Here is a 19,081-nt window from a genome sequence, read left to right as displayed (position 1 = left end):
TGAGTATTTCCAGATTTTCAGGGTCTCGCCCCAACCAAGTCCAGCTGCAACTCTACCCGGCAGACAACATTCAATCAACAAGAAATATCTAACATGAAAGCAATGCCGAAAATCAGAGGATTAATTTTGTGTATCTAATTGAATTCTCTGATCGCCGCAATTCATCAAGGAGTCAGCCAGCTTGATCAAACAGCCCATTCAGCTCAGGAGGACGCAGCTTCACCTTCTGCTAGGTAGCTGCCATGGTCATACGCTAAGTACGGGATCGCTCAGACCTTGCGACGTTTATTACACAATTCCGCCAGTTGAAGTATCATGTCAAGTTTGACTCTCCCTAAAACATGTAATAGTGGGAGTTGGCTTCGCAACTTTTATTATCGACCTCGCATGGGAGACCCTATCCCGAGGCGCAAACCCTGTTTTTCCGATGAACTACTTCGTAGCTCACCAGTTTGCATTTGGAAATGCTGGGCTATATTTCACGATGCTGGAATGGACTTAGACTTTGACTTCAAGCAGTCATCCTGAATACACACAGTGCGTCTTTCGCGGTCCAGAGAATTTGCTGACAGAATGCATCATACACTCTTGAACCCAAAGTGCTCACATTGCCAACGGAAGCTTGCCACTACTAATGCTAGTAAGCGCAACAGGCCGAAGAGATTGTTCTGCGGAGTGTAAGTGGCCACTCCAAGGAGGAATTTGCATCTCAAGTACAAATTGCAAGCAGCTTTCATGGTTTGCCTGCCGGTCAGAGATCAGCCCCTGAGGATGGTTCTGCATTTCGCTGGCTTTGGATGCCTCTGCACCACCCGAGACCTACCGCTCAGAAGAGATCGCCAAAGCCTTTCTCTGAATCTTTCTTGATCAGGCCAATCATTCCCTAGACATGGTCAGCATTCAATCGCAAAGTGTCAGTTCTGGGTTGACGTACTTCCGGCATGATCGATTGTCCATCCACTCCTTTCACATACCGGAACGGCATTTGAGTGCTTTCGTTCTTATTTATTCTCAGCTCTGGGTAGTCCACGTATTCAATCTCGTCCAGTGGAACTACAAATTGTTAGCACAAGCTCTGTCGGCAGTAATGTCTACTCACTCTTTTCCTGTGCCACGAGCCTTGTCACTCTGACAGCGGTATCGGTAGTCATTTGTTTTGGCCCAAGACGTCTTCCCTCGAAACCCTTATTTCTTAACTCGGAAGTTCTGTCTATACCGGGTCAGTTGCATGGCACCCCGAAGTCTCATGCACAAACCTCTGGGTGGATCATCCCCTGAGCACAGTCAGTCCTGAAGAGCCGCTTTCATTGGCAGACGACCTCTCACCTAAAATTCCTCCGAACAGAAAGACATCGAAGGTGTCACCATCCTCCGGGCTCAACTCCTTGGTGGCTGACGGGTCCAGCAAACAAACTCGACTCTTGTCTGCTGCGTAGATTGTCTCGACGCTATTGCCATCTGCTGTGAAACCTGGTACGACTTTTAAAGCCTCCGGTAGCACCAGAGAGGAAGGAATTGAAGACAGACAGAACTTTGCACCTGCCTGATGGCACTCTTTGGCTATGGTGATGTATTCTAGTTCGGACCAAGGGCCGAGCTCATCATCGAGATGCTCGACGATGTAGGTCTTGGAACTCATCTGGATAGTAATCGATCAGGTAGAACCTGAAAACTAGGCTGCCGATATGACAGTCCGAAGGTAAGATCTGGGAACCGCTCGGATTTATCGCGTTATAAGACGAATCGGGAGCCTTCCGCTGCTGAGATGCTTCGCTGTGGGGTAGGCACACCTTCAAACTCGGCGAGGATCTCGGAAATGTGAAGAACGTTTGACACGTTCGACCGGTTCAATTGCTAAACTCGATTTCGCCGAACTATCAAGAGTCGTATGATAGACGGTACTCGATATGCAGATCGATATGGCGCTGGGATCTTGAGCTGGTTCTCAGCTAATGGCTACGAACTTGTGAGATGCTGGATCTGATGTAAAGAGATTCTTACGGATCAAAATCCATGATACTCACCGCTGATATGTTACTGTTTATGCTGTGTCAAACATGCAAGGGAAGAATCCTCGACGATGGATTTAACTTCCTGGTTGCTGTTGGCATAAAGAATTTTCGGGATAAGAGAACTTTATCATAAGCGAGACTGGGGCGAAGAGGGGAAATCGCATCGGATCTGCAGAATGCGCACTCGATCCATTTGAATAATAGTTTGGATAATACTCGTGGGACTTGACCTAGAAGATCATTTCTTTTATTCTCCTGAACTTATTCGTTTCGAAAGATTCCAAAAAGTCATCACCCCAACTTGGTGACTTCGGAGTTAGAAGGCTTCATAACTACCCCTCCTCTCCTAGACCCTTGCAACTGCACGGACAGGCCGACAACCACTTCAGAGCCATCTTCACCACGTCACAAGAAGAGTCAAGCCAAAACCTCAGTTAAAATACCGTTCGAGACTCTCTAAAAAACACACAATCTTCCTCCATTCACACGCTCCTCTTACAACATGAATCCCCACCAAAAGAATAAGGTCAACGTCGCCGTAAGTCACTTTCCCACTCCGCAGCAGAAAGCCCGTCCTCCAGCCCCCCAAACCACCCTCAGGATCCAGCAACCACTTACCAAGCAAACCCATAGTCGCTATCCCCCGACGAGCAGCGCCTCTTCCGCCTCTATGGAAAGCTCCCCTCCAAGTCCGACCACCTCGCAAAGCAGCTTAAGGAGCGCAAGTACTTCGACTCGGGCGACTACGCGCTTTCCAAGGCAGGCAAAGCCAGCTCCGTCGACACGGGCAGCGTAGGCTCCCAGCACCCCCTCCCCGAGAACATCCCGCACCTGTCCTCCCCCGGCGTCGGCAGCGCTAGCCAGGGCGGCAGTGGTAACAGCAACGTCGTGCACCCGGGTGGACAGGGTGGTCTGCCGAGCGGAAGCCCAGTGAAGGAGAGCAGCTTCCTGAACCGAGAGACGAGCGCCGATGATGCGGAGGATAAGGAGAAGAAGGGTGAGACGCTCAGCGGTACTGTGAGCCCACCACCTGCCAACGATGCTGTCCAAGTCGGAAAATAGGGATTTATGGCCTACGGGGCGTATTTGACGGATGGGCTTTATCTTGGGCGCGGGGGTATTCAACGATTGATGGCTGGCTGGCGATTGCGATGGCGTTTGAGGATACACTGACGGTCTTTCGGGCTTCGAAACGGGTTTTCACTGTACATGCCGTTTCCTGGAATTCTCGAGGTTGGGTCGAGGTTGCGAGATGATCTCACCACACTGGTACTTTGTATTCAAATCCGAAACAAAAATGATTTTCACGAGGACGGCTCCTAATGTTTCATTTCGAGTTTTGAGGTTTGGATCTCTTATGAAAACCTGGCCCAGTGGCTACAACCAAGCGGCTACTAATTGGGCTACTTTAAAATGGACATTTTTGACCATAGGGGTGTATAGATTCACAAAGCAGGACGCTTTGTTTTCTAATGATTGCTGGCAAATTGTTCTTTTTTCGCAGCACATCTCCCTACTGATTCTCGTGGCATACCCCTTCCACCAACGCCTTGCAATGTATCCTCAACCCTTTTTTTTATAGATCGAGCGCCTTGACAGCCATAGCCTTGGCACCCTCGAATGACTTATTTCCACCGATGAAACCAGCAGCATGTACGAATACACCACCACTAACCCCAGAAACTTTATCCAACTCCTCGTCTCTGAACCCTCTCCACGCTTCGGGCAAGGGCTTTCTACTCTCGAAGGAGTCCTTAGTGACTGGGACACATTGAATTCTCCACTTGGCATCAGAGGTTGGCTTCTCGGGGTACAGCACGTAGAGCACCTTTGCCTCTCCTTCGTCCTGGCCCTCGAGAGTGTAAAGATGATCCTTCCAAGGCACAGATTGACCGTCGAAGACCAAGATTCTGCCTTGAGGATCGTACTCTAGCCGCTTCGCGTATGCCTTGTGCACAATCTCTCTAGCCGGCAACCAACACTTGACGTAGTAATCCAAATCTCTCGAGAACTCTTCGCCCATACGCTCACTAGCAACCAGAAACTTCGCATCCTCTGCTGCTTGTGCCTCAACAGGGTCCGAGGGGATAGGATCGTTCCAGTTTGGGTTCAATCTCGAGACCATAGCTCCCAACGAGAATCCTCCATCACTAAACCTCTTCTCCAGACCAGCAGCCGTGATAGCCTTAGGGTCGTAAGCAGAGATGCCATTATCGTGAGCGTCCAACGCCTCTATGAAACTCTCATAGATCTTGTTCCAGATGACAGAAACCTCTTCAACATCCTCGGAGACACCCAGTTTCTGTGCAATAATAGCCTTGCCAAAGTGCATGTACACCAATCCCGCGGAAGAGAGCTTAGTAGGTCGGTTGGGGAAGGTGGTGGCGAAGGTACGTTGGTGATGGTCATATCGATTGGCTGCGGCGTCGTACTCTCCACCTACATCGACCACTGTGTGGCAGGTCTGGAGAAGAGCCGGATCTCGAGTTCGGACGAGCTGAGAGCAGTTGTACGTGGGTAATAAGCGGAGCATGTACACTGCCAGAGCCTCGTCGGCGTGGAAGTGGCTGCAAGAAGATTAACAATTGCGAAAACGGAGAGAGTCTTCTAGAACGCGTACCCATTGTGGGTACCAATGGTGACCGGAGAGGTCTTGAGTCTCTTTGCCGCAGTTTCCGCCATCTTGAACGTATTGCGCAACATACAAAATAGTGGTGTTGGTTTGGCACTTGGACTCAAAGCACTTTAATCGTCGGCTCGCTTAGGTGGGCCTCCGTTTTATCCTTTCAGACTGGGTCGGGTCTAGGTTGCTGCCTCACCGACACACATGGCGACAGCCTTCCCACGTACGTTGTAATTAAATCAATTTTCTGCAGCAGACTCACTTTGCCTTCGCTTCTCCTGGAATTATTACAGGTTTTTCGGTTTTTCAGCAAACCGTGATATCGTGGGCTTCACAGGAAATTTCCGTCTATATTACAGCGTCGCGACCTCATCATAGTACTAGAAGAGACGATCCTTGTCTCCCTGGCACGCGATAAAGCATCATTGGCGGCGACTTGCAAAGCAACACCTTCCCAGGCCGACTAGTCCAGAGGATCGTCGATTACACTTGTCGTCCGGGCAGAGCAGATCCAGGTCACGCAGCGCTTCCGTCAATTCAAAGAGCTTTGCGTGCAGATAAAAACCGACCTCTAACGAACGGTCCCGATCGAACGGTCCCGGTAAGAGTGGTACAGCCAGGTGCCAGCCAATACTCGACAAGACAAGACGAGTTCTCACCACAAGCTTACGCTACAATTTGGTTCTCAGATCCGCGACGCGCCCCTCCGGCCTCAAGATCCTGCAAAGAGCAGAAAGCATAGCGATTCCTAGCTGGGCGCGCTTCCAAGCACGCTCCGGCGCCCACAGCGCTGATGTGGCTATTCCGTGTTTTCTCCTCCGCGACTTTTCTCCTCTCGATTATCCTCTCCATACCCATAGCCTTCGATGTCGGCGGGCGGGAATGCGGGCTGGCATTTTCGCTCAGTCTTTTCTACTTTTACTTCCTCTATTCGACCCTGAAGTTAGCGACACCAGAAAGCTCCAGGATACGATGGGCTCTGGTAAAGGCGATCGGGTTGGCACAGTGGGTATTGATACCAGGGCTTCTGATCTGGAGTATGAATCGGTTTGCGGTGGACACAAACAACAGTGGGGACTGGATTGCGAGGACTTTTGATGGAAAGAGAGCGGAAGATGCGAGCGTGACGGAATGGATATTTGGCGCCGGCGGGCTACTCGAGATGTTGACAGTTGGGACCTGGGAAAAGCTCCTCAGATACTCAACACCCTTCTTCCAACTAGCCGAGGGTTTCTGTAGTCTGTTAGTGATTCAAGCTGCTGGCCAAATTACGAAATGGCTCGTCAACCGTGGGAGAAGCGATATGTGGATGGTAAGCCTCCTTCCAGTGTGAATTTTCATAGCTAATGCGTTGAAGATTGGCTTGCTCATTCTTTCGGGCTCGATCATCTCCAGTGCTGTTTACTTTCTATGGCGCATAATGAGCTTCCCAGAGGTCGGCCATGTGGACGCTACGCTTATTGGGGTAACGATAACCTGCGCAGTTTTCCTATGCGCGTGGGGGATTGGGAGCGGCAGAGGAAATCCGGTGGAAAGCTCTCTACTATTCGCCTACGTGGTGTTGTGCATCTACCAGATCTTTACCGACTACCAGCCAACATCGGAGCCTCCCCCGCCTCCAGCGCAACCCGACTTTCCACCATTTCCTCCGATCATCATGGCCTCATATAGCACAATTTTATACATGGTGTCCACTTTGCCATCGGCGGTCTTGTCAGGCTTCACATTCTTGTATGCCGCTTTCCAGACCATTACTCCATCGGTCATTATATCTCTCGCCTACCGAATATTCGTGTTCTACTCTGCTACCAGGATTATTCCAGCTGTACGCGAATCCGGAGCACGAGCTTTATCTCAAGAGCCAAGTCTGGAGGACAGTGATGGAGCGGGGAAAATTCTAGGACTTCTGAGTTGGTTTAGCCCCAGTATCCTCGTGGCAGTGTATACCAGCTTGCTCATGCAACACTTCTCAACTACCTCGGCAGAGGGAAACTTTGCGGAATGGTGGACCATGCAAGGTGGAGACTCTGGTGGGAACATATGGCGATGGGTCAACGTGGCTGCAACAATGGCCTTATATTCCTTGGAGCTTTACCTTGGAAAAGAAGACGTGGACGACCTTACGAGCCACTGGAAGAGAGACTAGGTGAATCTGAACGAACCATTTTCTTTTTCATGATGATAGACAAGGTCATATCAGGGGGTGAATACAGAAAGATACCCCATGCCTGTGGAAGAGGCAAGGCAAGTCTGCAAAAGTGGTGATGCATTTTTTGGGGGGGCCATCAGCAAGAGACTACCCGGACCAAAGTCAAATAGTGGCCCGACCTCATGAGAACTTGGCGTGGCGTTCCGGTTGTTTTGTGAAGTCATAGCTGGGTGTACATACCATACCTATCGTACTTGCAGCATGTTTGTGGAGCGAGCGTGTCAAGTTGTCGTGCTTGAGAGCTTGAGAGCTTGAGAACTTGAGAACTTGAGAGCTTGGCTTTCTTTACCTGGGGAATACCGGTTCCAATCTTTGTAGTCTACGGACTTCATTCGAACAATCCAAACCAAGAACCCATTCCAACCAAGCCTTTGGACTGGTCTTGGGGGTTTTGGTCTGTTACTCGGAACAGTGGCATTGGGTCGACGAAGCTAAGATAGTAGTAGATTTGATACACGAGCTGCTCCAGCGCCGAGATGGCCAAGAGATGAATAGTGGCTCCGGCAATTCAAGAGTTTCTTTCCCCGGCCCGCTCTGAAGCTTAACGGGACAGTGAGTGAATGATCTACGGGGTCAGAGTACCAATGCCATCTCAACTTTTACTGTTTTACCCAGGACTATTCTTTTTATTTTCATTATCTGTTAAGGATTATCCTGCAAATGTGCGACAGCTGCATACATAACACATACATACACACAGGGCTCAGATGTATGTAGAATCGGTCACCGACTGTTCACCGCTTCGGTGGCTTGCTTTGTTGAGGAGATCGTCTATGCTCCCCCCTGCAGGCTAAGCTTGTCTCTGGTCGAGTTCTCAACAGCAAGCAGCCCAGGCTTCAGCTCTCTGGGCTCTTGGGGGCTCTTGGGCTCTTGGGCTCTTGGTCTCACTCATCTCTGCGAGTATTAAATTAGGGCTCTCGTCCCCTTTTGCTAGCTATCTGCTTCTTCATCCTATCCAGCTTGTGCTCTCTTTTCTCGTTGACTGTTCCCCGGATATCGCACCACGCCAGATCTGACATATCTCGGTCACATCTTCGTCCTATCTTAGGCTCTAACATATCACCCCCTCATCATTACTTGCTCGTCTTCTTCTTCAACAACATCATCAACATCATCAACAACAACAATCATGTCGAGAGTTACACCTCCAGTTACCAAACTCACTCGTGCACTACGAGGGATCAGCTCGAGTGCAACTGCAGCACGCCCATCTGGACTTCTTGATGCACAATCAAGAGCGTCGAGGCACCTACCCCGGAATATCGAAGATCTCAGAGCTGAATGCAAGAAACGATCCTTGAATGTGGTCGGCAACAAGAATGAGGTACAATTCATTCCTCACCAACTTCATCCAACTCAACTAATACGTCTTAGCTGGTCGACAGACTCACAGCCCACGACATCGTTGGCGCCCGTTCCTTCAACACTGGCATTCTGCACCGGCCCACTCCCTCTCCCCTCAGAACCATCCCCCTCATGCAAGGCTTCAAGACCTCAGCCCCCAAGCTTGACGCCCACAACACCTCCACCATCGACTGCTTTTTCTTCCCGGCCCTCGAGCCCGCTCCCCAGACCGATTCCTTCCACGAAATCCGTGTCCCGCTCCTCCCAGATAACTACACTCCGGACCGCTCCGCTTTGTCAGGCCATACGCTCGAGGCCTTCGACGGGGCACTCCCAAGGCCCGAAATCAGCATCGTGGCTGCGCATCCCGAAAATGTCGCTCCGGCCGCTATGAGCGAAGTCGTCGGCAATGAGGCCCTCGATGTTGATATTGAGCAGCTGACCACATCGGCGTTCACGAAACCCATGCCCAGGATGAACAAAGAGCCCGGTGCCTTGGGCGAGATCTGGGACGGGTTCATGGATGACATTCTTGGGCCTAAGAACCCCAGTGCTGCGTTTTAGGGCTGTGTATGATGCTTAAAACCTTTTCTCTTTTTTCTTCGAGCGGGAGTATAAAGAACACCAGCTGGTGCTGATAGGTCTAAGACGACTTGTGCTATTGTTTGTTCTTGAATCGGGAATCTTGTGCATAGATCGCACTTGGTCCAGTATAACGACTTTTGTTTTCTGCTTGGCTTACCACACCGTCAATGTATTTAGTCCTTTTTTACGATATATTGTAGCTCAACTACACAACACCACCCTGTCAATGTATTTAGTCCCTTTTCACGATATATTCTAGCTCAACTATACAACTTGCAAGTCCTTTTCCAAGGAGCATTAACTTTCATCAGAACTGCCACCCTATGTATGCCCTTTTCACCACAGCTGCGAAACGTAACTGTGATCATCCATGCCAGTACGTAGGGCGCCGGAACGCTGTGTCTGAAAACCCCGTACGCTTGGCTTGCTCGGCGTAAATCAGTGGCTTTGGATTCGGCAGCCAGCCACGCTCGCATTCCAGTCTAGGTACGCCACGTTCCTCAACAACAACAAAAACAAGAGAACAACCTTCTCTCGTTCACACGCCGCCTACCATTCATTAGCTGCTCATTCCGACCGGCCCTGCTGAAGCGCACAGCAATAGCAATAGCAATACCGGTAGGTAGCAATAGCATGCCAGCAACGAAGGCCAAGCGCGCCGCGCGAGAAGTTAACGTCACTCCATTACTGTACTGTACTGTACTGTACTGTAGGTACCTCCTCCTCGCATAACTAACTATAGGTACGTAGGCAAGTAACAGAAAAAGGAGCCCTTGCGTCCCGAGTCCTTGCAGATTCCGGAACTTGCTACTGTACGAGCGAGGTTTCTGCTAATTACAGTAACAAGTAAGCAAATAGACAAACAAGTAAATGAATGAGTAAATAAATAAATAAACAAATAGGCAAGCTTGGGTGGAGGAGGAGGAGGAGGATGGATGGATGGATGGCTGGATGGATAGATGGATGGATGAATGGAGGCGAGCGAGTAACAACAAATCTGTAAGACTATCATTTTTCATTTTTTCATTTTCCAGCAGACAGACAAGTACATGTGAATTTATCCATATTTTCACGAACTAACCAACCGAGTAACGAACTATTTTCCTGTGGACGTCTTATCGATTTCTTAGTCTATTCTACCTACCTACTGTTTTCATCGCTTCGATGCTTCTGCCACGCTCCTCCTGCTGGATCCCCCATCCATCCAACAAGGCCTGATTGATGATGATGCATTTTTTGTTTCTTTCTCAAGTTGTATGCGGATGGATGTTTTTAGGTAATTTTTAATATATATGTATATATATATATATGTGTTTTTTTTATTGGATGGGATACACCGGGTGAAGGGGTGGGTTCGCCGCTAGGATTTTCAGGCTGGGGGAGCTAGCGAGCTAGCTAGGTAGCTAGCTGCTGGCGGGACGAGTAAATGCTGAGTGCCAGGGGGCGGGGGAGGGGGCGGGAGGTTTGTTTTGATACATATGTATATACTCAGTCAGGACTTTGTACAACTGTATTTGTCTTACAGTCAAACGCTGACGTCGTACCATATCCCGGTAGCACATGCAAACATGGCAGATGGAGAGAGAGAGAGAGAGAGAGAGAGAGAGAGCGTATTTACGCCCAATGAGTTTATTTCTATAGACGCCGATCGATGTGCTTTTGCTAGGGACGCTCTATGCTGTGCCATGCTATGCTATGCCTCAAGACTTACTTGCATTGACCTTTCCAAACGTCTATCCAGCCCACCCACCATGGCTATAACGCCGAAACTCCCCAGGCAGAAAGGTCCCTCCTCTCGCCGCAAAGACGTCCAGAGAGATCTACGCTACGGTTTGCTTCTCCTCCTCGACCACGACACCCCACTCGTGCTCCTCCTTGCCGTACATGATGTTGAACAACCACGTCCTGATCAGGCTGGTGTACTCGCCACTCTCTCCGCTGCCCATGGGGATCTGGATGTCCTTGTCCCTGTAGTTGATGACGGAGACTGGGGACACGAAGAACTGCACCATGTTCGTTAGCACACGCACAGAGAGAGGAGGGGGTCGAAGTTTGGGGGTGGAGACACGTACAGCAGTGCCAGCAGCGAAAGCCTCAAGGATCCGTCCTTCCTTGGAAGCGGCAACAACGTCATCCATGGTGAAGTTCCGCTCGACAACCTCAAGGGCGTCGAGCTTGCTGTTGCCGTCTACGAGCCGCTCCCGAGCTAACTGCAGGATGCTTCTGCGCGTGACACCGTCCAGGATGATCTTGTCGTCCAACGGCGCCGTGATCAGTTGCAGCTTGCCTTCCGTCGTCTTCCAGACAATGAAGAAGTTGCTTGCGCCCGCCTCGGTGACCTTGCCGTCCAGCAACCACAGAACCTGATCGTACCCTCGCTGCTTAGCCTCGCCGGTAGCGAGCAGACTGGGGCCGTAGTTCGCGCCAACCTTGGCGTAGCCGAATCCACCAGGCCAGGCTCGTACGCCGTCCGTCGAGGCTAGGAGCTTTAACCCGCCGACCTGGCTAAGAGGAGGCATGAAGCAGGCAATTACGAAGAGGGTGGCTTCCTTGGGCGTAGCGACACCAAGAGCACCAGCGGACCCAATTATAGCCGGACGGAGATAGAGGTACGACCCAGGCTCGGGGAGCCATTTGGGGCCATCGACGGCGAGCATAGCAATGATCATCTTCTCCAGCTCCTTGGGGTCGAAGGCTGGGAGCGAGATGCGGACGGAGGAGATCAGCAGGCGGCGGGTGTTGCAGTCGGGGCGGAATAGTCGCAGCTTGCCGTCGTAGCCACGGTAGAACTTCATGCCCTCGAAGCATTGGGTTGCGTAGTGGAGGCAGGATGCGGTTGGTGCCAGGGGGAGGGTGCCGTAGGGTCGCAACTCGGGGTCCGCCCAGCCGGTTGTTGTGTTCCATACTGCGGTGAGCATGTGATCTGTACATTGGGAGGCGGTTGCGATAATGGGATCTCCGGGTGCTGGGACGGCCATGGGGGTTGTGGTTCTGGTGAACTTCAGCTTGGACGCATCCAATGGACGCAGACCACCTTCGGGGGCATTGCTATGTGTTGTTGTCAGTTGAGATCCTCAAGCGGAAAAAAAAATCGGACAGCCTGGACGAGTCGGACGAGTTTCTATGATCGAGATGGGGAAAAACAGGCGATGAATATATAGACAGAAGCAGCAATTGAGTGAGACACTTACTTGTTGGTCAGCTCTGGCGCGGTCTCAGCAATCTTGCGGGCAACGGCAGCAGAGTTGAGTTCCTTGACCTGCTGGACCTCCCGAGGAGGAGTGACAGCTGCTGGGGCCATTGGGTTCGTTGCTGATTGATCTTTGGTATGTGATGATGGAGGTCGGTCGTCGGTCGTCGGTCGTCGGTAGTATGTATGTATGTACCTGCTGGTACTTGAAGGAGTGGGATTCTTTGTCTTGGGAAAGCAAAAAGAATGTTGCCGAGAAGAGGTGAGAGGTCTGAGGAGGGTCAATGAATTGATTGTAAGGATCTAGTCAATCAGTAGCGCCGCACGGGACTACGGTAGATGAATGAAGATGTGTATATGTATATATATGACTACGACGCTGACGAGGATGAAGGGAAAGGCACGAAACAAGAAAACAGAAAAGTTACACTCCACTCATCCGCAAAAAGATGAGCGATTGTTTACAAAGGTTTCTTCTAGCCTGCATATGTGCCTATACGGAACAAGGAAAACCCAAGATAAGAGATCATGGACCCCATGGACCTCCCTAATAGAGAACGTCACGCGTCCTCGTCCAATACCAACCGCATTACTCACGTGCTCATCGCGATCTAGCCGCGCCTGGCGCTCGTGGCTGCATCCGCTTCGCATTCAAGTAAGTGTCCGGATTTTTGGTCACCGCTCGTTTCAGAGGTCTGGCGATGATGGGGATTCGAGCTTTAATTCACCAACTTCACGTAATTCAATTGAAAGTTGAGCCGCGCGGGCGGGCTAATTCCGCGTCGGCTTAGTCAGTCAATCAATTCGAGGGCGTCTTTTTCTTAAAGCCGGCAGAAGCCATCCTCTTCTTATTCCTAATCGTCGGCTCGCTTAGGTGGGCCTCCTTTCATCCTTTCAGTCTTAGTCGGCATAAGCGATTGCGGATCGGAAGCGAATGCGGATTTTTCTTTTATTGCTAGTTATTATATACAAAATACAACTTAAAATATTACTTTTTAATTCATAATAATATAATTTAATTGTATTTCATTAATTATAAGCCGAAAACGTGTTTATATACCGATAGTTTGATATTTTAAATCGATGAAAAGCTTGCTATTGAGCAGCAAGCTAGAAATTTTCTAAATCTAATGTAAAATAATAATGAATCACCGATAAAATTTAAAATAAAAATGCTAAATATTATAAAGAAATCGATTTACGCAAAGCTAAGCGCGAGCGTAAAAAGGTTGTACGAAAACGCTGCAAGCTTAATTATTAAAAACGACGATTCAATACTTATTCTAATTTTCGATTCGGAAGAGATTTGTTAGATGCAACAACCTTTTAAACGTCAAATTCTGCGGCCTCGTAAAAAAGGTATTCCTCGACCAACTTTTTCTTAACCTAAACTTTTTCTCGATAATAATAATCTAATAATTACAACCGATACTACCGGAGACCTTTCTTTAAAGCAAAATATTATTCCTTTTCTAAACATTAATATCGATAGCGATAGCTTCAATTCTAATAATAATAGAGATTCAAACGATTCGTTGCGTAAAGTAAAAGACGAATCAAATTCTAATGAAAATAATAATCGATAGTCAAATGTTTTATCGGATGATACGATTTTAAATGTTTCCGAAGACGGTATAATAAACGTTTAATTATTTATGTAAATATTTCTTAGTTGTAGTAATAAATGCTATAGTATTAAAGAATTTCTAACATATTCGAAAAAATCCGCATTCGCTTCCGATCCGCAATCGCTTATGCCGACTAAGACTGAAAGGATAAAAGGAGGCCCACCTAAGCGAGCCGACGATTACGAAACTTACGCGAGCCCACCTCCATCTCCACCTCCACCTCCACCTCTCACCACCTCTCCGTCGAAGCCGTCTAAGCCGTCAAGTCTGGAGGAAAGGAAAAAAACAGCCGAACCACGGTATAACCGTTTCTTGGTCACTCGAGTCACCTTGAAACACCTAGGAATCTCAATGTTTCTCTCTACCAAGCTGGTTACGTGCGTACCTATGCTATCACCAAAGTACCTACGCTGTCTATGGATCACGACGTAGTGCATTTGCTTAAGCAACCTGCGAATGACATGGGCTAGATGAAAAATTAGCTAGTTGCCTCCTCGGTCGTTAGTTAGTTGGCGACGTGCCTACTAACCAAACCAGCCGAACTACTTTTTTGTCCCAGATATTATCAACCGGAAAGGCAGCCATATATATAGCATTCCATCACTTTTCTCCCCTTCAAGTTTCCAACTCCGGCATAACAACTAAACAGGAGAAGAGATACCGCACACGCTAGCTCTACATGCATAGTCGTCTCATCAAATCTGATAAGATGTACTTACTATACAAGGCTAATAACAAAACCTCAAAGCCGGATTCGCGAATAACGGTATTCACCATACTACCCATGGTCTATTTCCTTGGACCAAGTATTCAGACTTTTAGTATCATCCAGGCTTGTATCTCAATGCGTCTCGATTAAATGCAGGATTAATCGCGTTAACTATTACACTTTCCGCTTACTTATTGCCGTTTTCGATTATCAGTTAATAAATCGAATACGAATATCGCTTCAACAGCAATTAAAGCACTTCTCTTTTTTTTTTCCGCGAGTGTTTACGAGCTCCACCACCTTGAAAAACCGCCTAAAAAAACACGAATCGCTTTAGACACTAAATGTCATACTTACAAAGAATAAGCCGCTAACTTGAAGTCTAAAACGAAGAACAGTCGTTTCGCTTTGTTAGGGTTATAAAGATTACAGCAAAGGCGTCCAAGCCTCTTCGCGCGCTTATCAATCTTTATTACCGTAGAATAAAGATGCTCTTCTTTTCTTCTAAAGAGAATACAGGTTCAAATGCAACCGCATTTTAATCTTTTTAAGCGAGCACAATTGATTGGTCAATTAAACAGCACGCGTGGTAACGGATAGCAGAATCTTAAAATGATATAGGACGTGGCTTTGAACTATTAGGACTCGTTACTTTTCGACCTTTGTTCTTTTTCAATTTTTTTTTTTAAACTTGACGAGCTTTGCGAGGGTTTTTTTTTTTTGGAATCTTATCGACATTATTGATATTAGCGACGTTACCGATGTTATCGATATTGCCGATACTCTTGAGATTACCGACCTTACCGAGCTTACCTATAAGCTGAGCGTACAAACGGTCTAGAGAGAGATCTCGAAAAAAAAAAAAAAGAAAAGAGAAAAGAGAAAGGGGAAGGAGAGAAAGGAAAGGAAGGAGGAGAAAAGGAAGGAGAGGAAGGAGAGGAGGGGGGGGAAGGAAGCAAAAGAGGCAGCAAAGGAAGCAGAAAAGGCAAAAGAAACCGAGGGAGGCAGCAAAGGAAGCAGAAAAAAGAGGAAGGAAGGCAAGAGGGAAAAAGAGAGATAGTCTTAAAGCTTTATAATATATTCTTATATGTATTATAGGTACGCAAGTAGAATCATTCTCAGGTTCGCTTTGAGATTACGTAAGCTGCCTGCCATTTACGTCAACTTACTTCATATGTGTGTGCGTATACTTCGCTCCCGCTCCAGGAAGAAAGAGAGATACTTATGTCGCTGAGCAAGCATGATATTCCCCATACACAGTATAATATACATATATACAAATACATAAAGCCTACTTACCAAACTCGAGCAACAACTCTGTGTTACAATCAAGCACGCATGCATTATACCGGTATATCAGCTAAAACTAAGCATACCTCTAGTCCCTACTTAAACGGTACAAAGACTCCGCTAACGAGAAAGTCAAAGGGAGAAAGAAGAAAAGTTTTTTTTTTAAAAAAAAGGAAACGAGATACCTCATCTAGATCATACATACATACATACATGTATATATCCTTTCATAGCGTCTCAACGAGCCCATATCAAAAAACTCCATTCTTGTAACAAGGACTCCCGTGAGGTGACGTGAGACATCCATCTCGCTTTTTTTTTTTTACCGTACAAGCACGCATGAACCGATCCGGAAACTAATCTAGACCAGACCAGACCAGCTAAGCTGAGCTACCTGGTGATCTTTTTTTTTTTGGAGAGCCCCCCCTCCCCCCCCCCCACTTTATCGATTCCATTCATTCAATTCACACAATGATATATTGATCTGCTCTCCTTAACTTCATCCGCTCACCTACCTCCTCATCAGTGTACCCCACGCTGAATATATATATATATATATAAAGAGAGGAGGAGAAGAGCGAAGCGAACCCGACGCGATGTTAGTTAGTTCCTCACCCAACTAAATATCCCACCTAAAAAAAAAAAATTCATCTCGAGCGGAATTCCTAGGTCGGTCTAGAAAGAGAATATCCGTACTAACCTACCTTACCTACCTACCTACCTACCAATTCGCTTAGCTTACGCTAAAGACATACAAAGAGAGAGGAGGAGAACGAAGCGAACCCGACGCGATGTTAGTTGGTCCCTTACCCAATACCCAATCGATACCCCCCACCCCCAAAAAAGCGGAAGCCTTAGTTCGTTCGGTCTCTCTAGAACGAGGGTAATAACCTCCCTAGCCAGTACCGAAAGCCCTCTTCCGCACACTGCAGATTGTGTAAATTGTGCAACTTGTAGAATTGTGGTTTTGTGGCTTTTTCTAGCGCTAGAATGGTTAGTATCTTAACAGAATGCTAACTAACTCACTTATTTTAACCCGCGCACCCAACACCCACCAATTTACAAAATCAGAGGTCTTCCTCCCTTCTTCCAGTCTTCTTCCCCCAGCTATAACTCCAGCTCTGAACTCTTGTCAACAAGCCATTCTTCACTCCACCGCTTTCTGAATTGCTGTTTTGCCTTGTCTTCACCCACTACCATTAAACGAGTACGAGTACTACTACACACATATCTTTCCCTCTCTGTATCTTTCCGTCTTCCGATTACCATCTTTTCGAAACGATAGATATCCACAGACGAGATGGAATCACCTCGGATAATCGATGCCTTGGAGCGAGAGGTTGCTGCTGGTACTATCAAGAAGCAGAGCTGGGACGAGGAGATGTTCGATCAGGACCAAGAACAGCAGGCAGAAGAGGCCAGAGCATGGTCAAGAGCACGTGTGGATGTCCAAATCGATACCCAGGTAAGCAGTTCCGAGTCCATGAGTTCATGCCAGGGGGTCAGGCTAATAGAGAATTCTGTTTGGTAGATCTCGCAAACGTCCCGTGGTGAAGACGAGTATTCACCAGCTCGTTACAGCTACACTAGCACCCTGTCAACAATTCCCGAGGAATTCGAGGAATTTGAAGATGAGGGCGTGGCTGGGCTGTCCGAGTATAGCGAAAAGAAGCAGATCCGCAACAGTGAGCCGAAGGCCGACGGCGATGCAGAAAATTCCGAGCCCTCCACGGGTCCCATCACTCCGCTATCGGCTAAATTATCTGACGCGGATATCATGGACTGGGTGTCGAATCTCCTGAGACATACTGATGACCTGGAGATTTCTTTGAAGGCGGTCCAGGAGGCGAGGGAGGAGCTGGTGGAAATCCTCTGCCAGGATAATATCGCAGCATTATCTGAGGCCATTGAGACCAGTGCACCTGTAAATCAGGTCCTAAGCCCGGTTCTTCAGATAGAGGCTTCTACCACCTCGATGCCCCAAAGCGAAGTCGAGATTCCGGCAACGCAAAAGCCAGCATCGGCCCAAGTCCCAAATCTGCGCCGTATTGCCGTCGCTATACCAAAGCAACTCGGGATTTTCGATGGGCAGGGAAGTCCTGATCAGCTCTCTACACCGGCTTTTACCACCTCGATACCCCAAAGCGAAATCGAGACTACCACCACAATGCCTGAAAGCGGAGTCGAGATTCCGGCAACGCAAAAGCCAGCATCGGCCAAGGTCCCAAATCTGCGTCGTATTGCCGTCGCTTTACCTAAGCACTTCAAGAATTTCGATGGGAAGGGAAGTCCTGCTCAGCTTCCTACCCCGGCTTCCACTATCTCGATGCCTGGAAGCAAAATCGAGATTCCGACAACGCAAAAGCCAGCATCGGCCAATGTTCAAAATGTGCGCCTTGTTACCGTCGCTATACCAAAGCAACTCGGGATTTTCGATGGGCAGGGAAGTCCTGATCAGCTCTCTACACCGGCTTTTACCACCTCGATACCCCAAAGCAAAACCGAGACTACCACCTCAATGCCCGAAAGCGAAATCGAGATTCCGGCAACGCAAAAGCCAGCATCGACCCAAGTCCCAAATCTGCGCCGTATTGCCGTCGCTATACCAAAGCACTTTAAGAATTTCGATGGGAAAGGAAGTCCTGCTCAGCTTCCTATCCCGGTTCGTCCTGTCGCTGCTGTTCACGCCACTGTCCCAGCGGCTGCTATCGTCCCAGCGGCTACCATCGTCCCAGCGTCTACTATCGCCCAAGCGGCTACCATCCCCCAAGCAGCTACCATCTTCCCAGCGGCCGCTATCGTCCCAACGGCTACCATCGTCCCAGCGGCTACCATCGTCCCAGAGGCTACCATTGTCCCAGCGTCTACTATCGCCCAAGCGGCTACCATCCCCCAAGCAGCTACCATCTTCCCAGCGGCCGCTATCGTCCCAGTGGCTGCCATCGTCCCAGCGGTTACCATCACCCCAGTGGCTGCCATCGTCCCAGCGGCTGCCATCGTCCCAGCGCCTACGGTGACATCCACAACCCCCATCGAGCCCGCCGCATCCAAGCCACAGAACCTCCGCCACACAGCCACCAAGACCAGCACCGCAAAGTCTTTAGCGTCCCTGAAGACGTCAAACAAGTTCAGCGCCCTGGAGCGCATCCCCGGAGAGTCCAGGCGCATCCCCGAAGGGGAGGCACTCCCTGCACTTCCTGCACTGGCCAGTGCGCTCCGAATGGCAAAGAAGGCTCGCAGGAGCAGGAGGAACAAGAAGGAAAAGCCTTCTCGGGGTGCCGCCAGCAGCGCTGCCGCCGCGATGGATGATTCGGTTAGAGCGAGGGGAGTGAGGGAGTTCCAAGAGTACCCGGTGCTGTGGGTTATGCTCGTCGCGGCATGCGCTCTTCTCTGGTGTTTGGCCGCTTGGATTTGCGGCTACTGAGTGGAAGCGGAAATGGAAGGGAGGGCGGATTGAGGATATGGGGTTAGGAGTTATGGGACCTGGGATG

At 48.9% G+C, this 19,081-nt stretch overlaps 7 protein-coding genes across 7 annotated transcripts; 4 read left to right on the top strand and 3 right to left on the bottom strand.

The window, feature by feature from the left end:
- Positions 1–826: 826 nt before the first annotated feature.
- L3040_001321 (uncharacterized protein) lies at positions 827–2,111 on the bottom strand (the record flags this gene model as incomplete). Its single annotated transcript, XM_007292875.2, has 8 exons — positions 827–883; positions 935–1,053; positions 1,100–1,210; positions 1,257–1,274; positions 1,327–1,639; positions 1,903–1,956; positions 2,025–2,037; positions 2,092–2,111. 8 exons carry the CDS (start codon positions 2,109–2,111, stop codon positions 827–829), a joined length of 705 nt encoding a protein of 234 aa, XP_007292937.2.
- A 403-nt stretch (positions 2,112–2,514) lies between these two features.
- On the top strand, positions 2,515–3,074 carry L3040_001320 (uncharacterized protein; the record flags this gene model as incomplete). The annotated part of the gene is made up of 2 exons (XM_007292874.1): positions 2,515–2,550; positions 2,646–3,074. The coding sequence occupies 2 exons, from the start codon at positions 2,515–2,517 to the stop codon at positions 3,072–3,074; spliced, it is 465 nt and encodes a 154-aa protein (XP_007292936.1).
- Positions 3,075–3,588: 514 nt separating this feature from the next.
- On the bottom strand, positions 3,589–4,694 carry L3040_001319 (uncharacterized protein; the record flags this gene model as incomplete). Its single annotated transcript, XM_007292873.1, has 2 exons — positions 3,589–4,579; positions 4,633–4,694. 2 exons carry the CDS (start codon positions 4,692–4,694, stop codon positions 3,589–3,591), a joined length of 1,053 nt encoding a protein of 350 aa, XP_007292935.1.
- Positions 4,695–5,428: 734 nt separating this feature from the next.
- Positions 5,429–6,781, top strand: L3040_001318 (uncharacterized protein; the record flags this gene model as incomplete). The annotated part of the gene is made up of 2 exons (XM_007292872.2): positions 5,429–5,947; positions 5,993–6,781. The coding sequence occupies 2 exons, from the start codon at positions 5,429–5,431 to the stop codon at positions 6,779–6,781; spliced, it is 1,308 nt and encodes a 435-aa protein (XP_007292934.2).
- Positions 6,782–7,973: 1,192 nt separating this feature from the next.
- Positions 7,974–8,752, top strand: L3040_001317 (uncharacterized protein; the record flags this gene model as incomplete). Its single annotated transcript, XM_007292871.1, has 2 exons — positions 7,974–8,168; positions 8,219–8,752. 2 exons carry the CDS (start codon positions 7,974–7,976, stop codon positions 8,750–8,752), a joined length of 729 nt encoding a protein of 242 aa, XP_007292933.1.
- A 1,841-nt stretch (positions 8,753–10,593) lies between these two features.
- L3040_001316 (uncharacterized protein) lies at positions 10,594–12,074 on the bottom strand (the record flags this gene model as incomplete). Its single annotated transcript, XM_007292870.1, has 3 exons — positions 10,594–10,776; positions 10,846–11,821; positions 11,965–12,074. The coding sequence occupies 3 exons, from the start codon at positions 12,072–12,074 to the stop codon at positions 10,594–10,596; spliced, it is 1,269 nt and encodes a 422-aa protein (XP_007292932.1).
- Positions 12,075–16,890: 4,816 nt separating this feature from the next.
- Positions 16,891–19,014, top strand: L3040_001315 (uncharacterized protein; the record flags this gene model as incomplete). The annotated part of the gene is made up of 2 exons (XM_066156702.1): positions 16,891–17,055; positions 17,122–19,014. 2 exons carry the CDS (start codon positions 16,891–16,893, stop codon positions 19,012–19,014), a joined length of 2,058 nt encoding a protein of 685 aa, XP_066012729.1.
- Positions 19,015–19,081: the final 67 nt, after the last annotated feature.

The sequence above is a fragment of the Drepanopeziza brunnea genome (genome assembly GCF_022702325.1).
Source record: "Drepanopeziza brunnea f. sp. 'multigermtubi' strain 214-2 chromosome Unknown ctg2, whole genome shotgun sequence".
In the NCBI taxonomy this organism is placed as follows: Eukaryota; Fungi; Ascomycota; class Leotiomycetes; order Helotiales; family Drepanopezizaceae; genus Drepanopeziza; species Drepanopeziza brunnea.
This window is presented reverse-complemented; position numbering and strand designations above follow the sequence as displayed.